This window comes from Pteropus vampyrus, unplaced genomic scaffold (assembly GCF_000151845.1).
Source record: "Pteropus vampyrus isolate Shadow unplaced genomic scaffold, Pvam_2.0 Scaffold95, whole genome shotgun sequence".
Taxonomy (NCBI): domain Eukaryota; kingdom Metazoa; phylum Chordata; class Mammalia; order Chiroptera; family Pteropodidae; genus Pteropus; species Pteropus vampyrus.
Window position 1 is genome coordinate 1,553,809 of NW_011888876.1, and position 5,701 is coordinate 1,559,509.

The window sequence follows — 5,701 nt, forward strand, 5'->3', positions numbered from 1 at the left end:
GACACTTCACTCACATTTAGATAAGATGAGACGATGGATGGAAAGATCTGTTTTAACCAACCTCCTCTTCATCCCAGTTGACAGATGAGGAAGCAGAGGTCCAGAGAAGGGAAGTCATTTGCCCTGGGTCACATAGCACCAGAAGTGGCTGAGCTAGACTAAGGCCTAGGCCTCCTGGCCCCCTGGATCTCTGAGTGGGTGTCTGTAGCCCTGTGAATTAAGCCTGTGCTCTTGCCTCAGTTTCCCCATGTGGAGAGCAGTGTCTCAGCTCTTCCTTCTAAGATGCTGCTTCTGATACCTCAGCCCCTGTAGGAGTAATCCAGGGCTCCAAGGACTTAAGGCTAGCTCATGTTCAGACCCAGCCCTTCCCACAGGGTAGGTGTGACTTGCCAGGCTGAGCCCTGTGCCGAGGCCTTTACAAACCCAATTCCTTGACTCTACTGACAGTCGTAAGGGAAGATACTCTCACAATCCCATTTTGCAGATGAAGAAACTGAGGCTCGGAGAGAGGTCATGTGCCCAAGGTCATATAGCGAGTAGGTGTTGCTTAAAGGGAGAATTAGCCCAGGTCTCACTACAGAGCTGTGTTCTTAGACACTAGCCATCCAGCAGTGTATGCAGCCAGGTCAGAAGATGTGACCGTTGTCACTCTTCAGCCTTGCCACTGTCAGATGGCAGCTGACTTAGAAATGACAGCTGAACGGGTGGAGAGATAAAACCATATACAGGAACTCACAATGTATACAGATATAGTTCCCTCTTTTTCTTTTCCATTTTAAAAGTCACACTCTTCAAAGAAAAATGAAAAAAAAAATTTTTTAAAAAAGATAAAACTGAAATTATCATATGTGTACTTACCTTCTGAAGAAAAGAACCACCCGTCAAGGTCTTGTGTATTTCCTCTCACTTTTTTCTAGGCACAAACAGAGATTTGTATATGATCGTGGTTAGGGATGTAAGTGAAAGGCTGTATCTTGTTTCTTTTTCACTGACTAGAATGGCATGATCATTTATCATATAATTTGACAGCCTCTGTAAAGATTATTTTTAACAGCTGTTTAATATTCTGGAGAAATGTGCTCTCATTTACCTAAACCTTCTCAGCTGTCTCCCCTTTTTTTTCTGTTTTAAATAACACTAGTGGGAATTTCATGTTTGAGACTATTTTCTTAGAATGGATTCCCAAGGGTAGAATGACTGGGTCAGGGGGGATGGATGTTTTATGGCTCTTGATAAGTATTGCCAAATTGCTTTCCCAAAGGACTGGACCAGTTTGCAATGCCACCAGCAACGTATGACAGTGCCGGTCTCACCATGCCCACAGCAACATTGGGTATTATATGCTTTTCTTTATATATAGTTATATGCATCATTTACTAATTTGGTTGGCAAAAAAAACCCTGTATCATTAATGTTTTAGTTTACGTTTCTTGGAGTGCTAGTACAGTTTAACATTTTATATTTGTCTGTTAAACATTTGTATTTCTTTTTGTGACTTGTCCATGTCCTTTGTCATTTTTATTTTAGAGTGTGCCATCTTTTATCTTGCTGTTTTTAAGAGCTGGTCAGCATTCTCTCTCTGCACATAGATGTGTATCTAATTGTTTGAAATTAATGTTAATTGAACGCTTACTGTATACCAGGCACATATGTCTATCTCATTGAATCCTCATAAAACACTGTGAGTCAAGCACTATTATCCTTATTTTACAGATGAGGGAACTGAGGCTAAGAAGGGGGTACTGATTTGCTCCAGGTCATAGAGTGTGCACCGTAGAGTCTGGATTTGAGCCAGCTCTCACAGCACATCTGACCCATGCCTTTAACCCCTGTGCTTCTTGTCCCAGCAGTGGGGCAAGAATTTGAACTATCTTATGAGGCTCAAAAACTTCCTAGGCACTGGGCTCCCAAGTCTGATAAGGGCCCTGCCCTTCAAGAGCTCCCAGTGTGGTTAGATGGTGGGCGGTGGGCATAGAAATTGTGCAGCTGGTCATAGAACAGGCCATCTGGGGCCTCTGGGGACACAGAGAGGGCCTGGGAAAGCCGCCCAGAGAAGAAACGCCTACATAGAAGTCTGAATGATGACTGGGAGATAGTGGGGGCAGAAAGCCCCAGGTGGAAGGAACAGCATGTGCAAAGGCCCAGAGGCAGGAAAGAAACTAGGCTTGTTTGAGGGAATCATGGGAACATATGGCTGGAGTCTAGTGGGGGCATGTAGGAGGAGAATGGCAAGAAGGGAGTCCAGAGAGGAGGGCAGGGCCAGACCTCTCACCATGAGCGACCCTCCTACTATGGAAGGGTTTAGGTGGCACGGTGTAGGGCGGGGGCAAAGTCGGAATGTGGTTTTAGAAAGATCATTCCTGCTATCTGGTGCAAAAGCTGTGGTCGACATTCAGGCAGGAGATGAAGTGGCTTTGGCAGCGGGGCTGGGAGTGGAGATGGAAAGAGGAGTCTGACTGGACCGGGAAGAGGGGCAGGAGACAGGGTTGGTAGGATTTGGTGTTGGCTTGCATGGAAGAGGGGAAAAGAGAAGCAAGAGTCACAGGGCCCCCAGAATCCTGGCTGGCACCAAGGGGTCCCTCCCAGACACCCTACGTAATCTCTCACTTGGTATCTGTTGCGTCATTGGTAGAGACAGTAATACCTACCCTGATGATGTCTGGGCCGTATAAGACCGTGCATGGAAAGTGCTTAGCAAGTGCCTGGTTCCCACGGTAGCTGGTGGGGCTGGGGGAGGGTCTTATTACTCCAGGGACCTGTCATCTTGGTCGTTGTCCCTATGGGTCTTGTGCTGGATCTTTTGTATTCCTTAGGGTGTATCCTAGAGCAGGGGTCCCCAGCCCCTGTTAGGAACTGGGCCGCACAGCAGGTGAGCGGCAGGCGAGCGAGCGAAGCTTCATCTGTATCTGCAGCCGCCAGCATCACGGCTTCAGCTCCACCTCAGATCGTCAGGCATTAGATTCTCATAGGAGCCCAGGTCCCTGGTGCCAAAAAGTTTGGGGACCACTGTCCTAGAGTATGCCTAAGGATGAGTGGGGTTGCTGGGGCTGCTCAAGCCACCGACCATGGAGGCATCTGGGATGGAAAAAGGCAGTGCCCCACCCCTCCCCAGCTAGAGCAGAAAGCCAGCCTTAAGCCCCTTCCCCCCCAATGCCCGATGCCCAAGGTGGGACTGGGCCCTCGGCTCTCATCTCCCCTCTGGCTGACCTTGGGTGGGAAGGGTCATCTTCGAAGTTATCTGTGATGTTCCCATGATGCTTTGGGGGTCTGACCCCTGACCCTAACCAGAGTTGTAATCCCTCTTCCTGTTTTCAGGTAACCTCCGTGGCTACAACCTGGTAACCCCGAGCCTGACAGCCCCCAGCCTGACACCCCCTCAGCTGGGCACCCCAAATCTGCAGCAGTTCTTTCCCCAGGCCACTCGGCAGTCGCTGCTGGGTCCCCCTCCCGTCGGGGTCCCCATAAACCCCTCCCAGCTCAACCTTTCGGGGCGGACCCCCCAGAAACAGGCCCGGACCTCTTCCGGCACCCCCAATTGCAAGGTGAGTGGTGGCTGGGGTGGAGCAGGTGGGGACGGGGGTGGGAGAGGGCTTACCTGGGGATCCGCCCGCTCCCTGCTGTGGCTCACACGGGCCTCTGGGCAGGTCACACTCCTCTTCCTGCCTCAGTTTCTTCATCTGTAAAATGAGCAGGAGGTACGTTGGACTTGTCTAGCGCTTTCCAAACTTCAGATAGTTAGGAACCCCTTATGTGATTTTGCCATGTCGAAACAGCAACAGGATGATCGTTTACTTAATATTTCTTTTTTTAAAAAAAGTCGGAGTATAATTGACATATAACGCATTAGTTTTAGATGTATTCTACAGTTCTCTTTAAGATCAGCACAGCCCAATGGAATTAAAATGCAAGCCATATATGTAATTTGAGTTTTTCTAGTAATTACATTAACGGAGTAACACGAAACAAGTGGAGTTAATTTTATTCATATATTTTATTTAACCCAATATATTAAAAAATTATCATTCCAACATGAAGCAACATAAAAAGAATGACGTATTTTACATTCTTTTTTTTTTTTTTTTCTTTTGGCGTTAAGTCTTAAAATCTGATGTGTGTATTTTATACTGACATCTCAGTTTGGCTTGCCACATTTCAAGTGCTCAGAAGCCACCCACATGTGGCTAGTGACTCCTGTCTGGGAAAGCACAGCGTTAAATGAACTAGGTTCTTCTCAGTTACATTTAGGAAACTTCATATCACTACCTAAAATTTAAAATCAGCGTAAATTAACTGCCATACACAGAAGTAAAAGAAAGGTAATCGGGGTGGAATAATGTTATAAAAATCCTGAACTCGACAGTGTTGCCATTTGAAGGTTCTGAGCCTGCACCCCTGGCTCCTGCTGGTTGAGAGGTGGTAAAATTGTCAAAAAGACTTTCCCTGACATAAGCAGAAAGACTCAAGGAGACTTGCAAAGGGAATCACGTCCTGCCTGAGTCCCCCTGCAGGGGACTCAGAAGTGCAGATGACGCATCTGGCCCGGAGATCCTGGGGAGCGGGGTATTGGGGTGGTAATGATGGTAAGACATTGATGCAAATAATGCTCCCACCAGTTAATTAAGACTGTGGGAAATGCCACAAAGGGGAAACCCCAGGCCCACTGAGGACCTGTCCTAGGGATCTAAACCTGCTCCGGGGTCAGGAAGGCTTTCTGCAAGAAGGGCCTTTGAGACTTGGGTTGAAGGCCTGGGGCAGGAAGAGGCCTGGGGCTTCCGGGAACCTAGAAAGGCCAGTGTGGGTGTAGAAGGGGGAAGGGGGAGAGTGGAGAGAGCTGCGGCTGGAGGGGTGGGTGCGGGGCAGAGGTCAGATTGTGTAGGGAGTCGGGGAGGTGGTGTCAGACTCTGGGTGAAAAAAGAGTACACTCCAGGTCTACAAGAAACACAGGAGGGTTTCAGCTTGCAAGAGACAAGAGACATGATCAAGTTTGCCTTTGAGAAGGATTCCTCTGGCGGCTTTGTGGAGACGAGGGTGGGGAAGTCAGGAGGCAGCACTGCAGCTAGGAGAGGGCCTGTGTCCCCCAAACGTGGGTTTACTTGACAGGTGGCTAGATGGAACTCCCTAGACACCATTCCCAGGGTGTTTAGGAACATCTCTTGGCAGCTCTGGGGCCAGGCCCATCAAAAGTCCCCAGGGCCCTTCATCTCCTGGTGGACTATTGAAGCTGCTGTTGGGCAAGGATGTGCAAGGATGTTCAAGGGTGGGTAGCGGATGTCAGATATGGTTTCTGAAAGGAAGCAGGATTCTTCTTCCCAGACGACGCCTGTGGAAGACGGGGCAGACCCCCCAGAGGGGTCTGAGGAAGCCACAGAGCCCCGAACAGACACACCAGGTGAGAGAAGTCGCTGGCCCTTCAGAGGGGACACAGGTTGGGGCAGGTGGGCGTAGGGTTGGTAATGGCAGTAGATCTGGGAGGCAGGGATCTTGGTGGGGGGTGAGCCCAGGTCCCATCCCCCAGAGCTTGTTCGTGCTTCCCCTGCCACTGGCAGTCACTCATCCGCTCTTCATTCTAGATCGAGATTCCCCTCCCTGCCCAGATGGCATCGCTAAGGAGAATCATGCTCCAGCACCTGAGCCAGAGTCTTGTGAGGCATCTGAGCCACCAGCTAAAAGGTCTAAGAGGTAACTGATGCTGAAAACCTGC

General features: G+C 49.2%; 1 protein-coding gene across 5 annotated transcripts in view; it reads left to right on the forward strand.

Annotated features, from left to right (window-relative positions):
- Window positions 1–56: 56 nt before the first annotated feature.
- CIZ1 (CDKN1A interacting zinc finger protein 1) overlaps window positions 57–5,701 on the forward strand; it is a 14,663-nt gene continuing 9,018 nt past the window's right edge. Inside the window, exons 1-4 of one of the 5 annotated variants that reach the window (XR_002781339.1) lie at window positions 57–1,333; window positions 3,316–3,542; window positions 5,299–5,389; window positions 5,571–5,679. Coding sequence is in view for 3 of the 5 variants with exons in the window: in XM_011364209.2 (XP_011362511.1) it covers window positions 1,279–1,333; window positions 3,316–3,542; window positions 5,299–5,389; window positions 5,571–5,679 (482 nt within the window). In the remaining 2 variants the exon portion in view is untranslated. Of the gene's footprint in view, window positions 1,334–3,315; window positions 3,543–4,104; window positions 5,266–5,298; window positions 5,390–5,570; window positions 5,680–5,701 lie in introns of those variants that run through there. The other 4 variants (XM_011364212.2, XM_011364209.2, XM_011364210.2 and 1 more) reach the window with 4 other exon arrangements.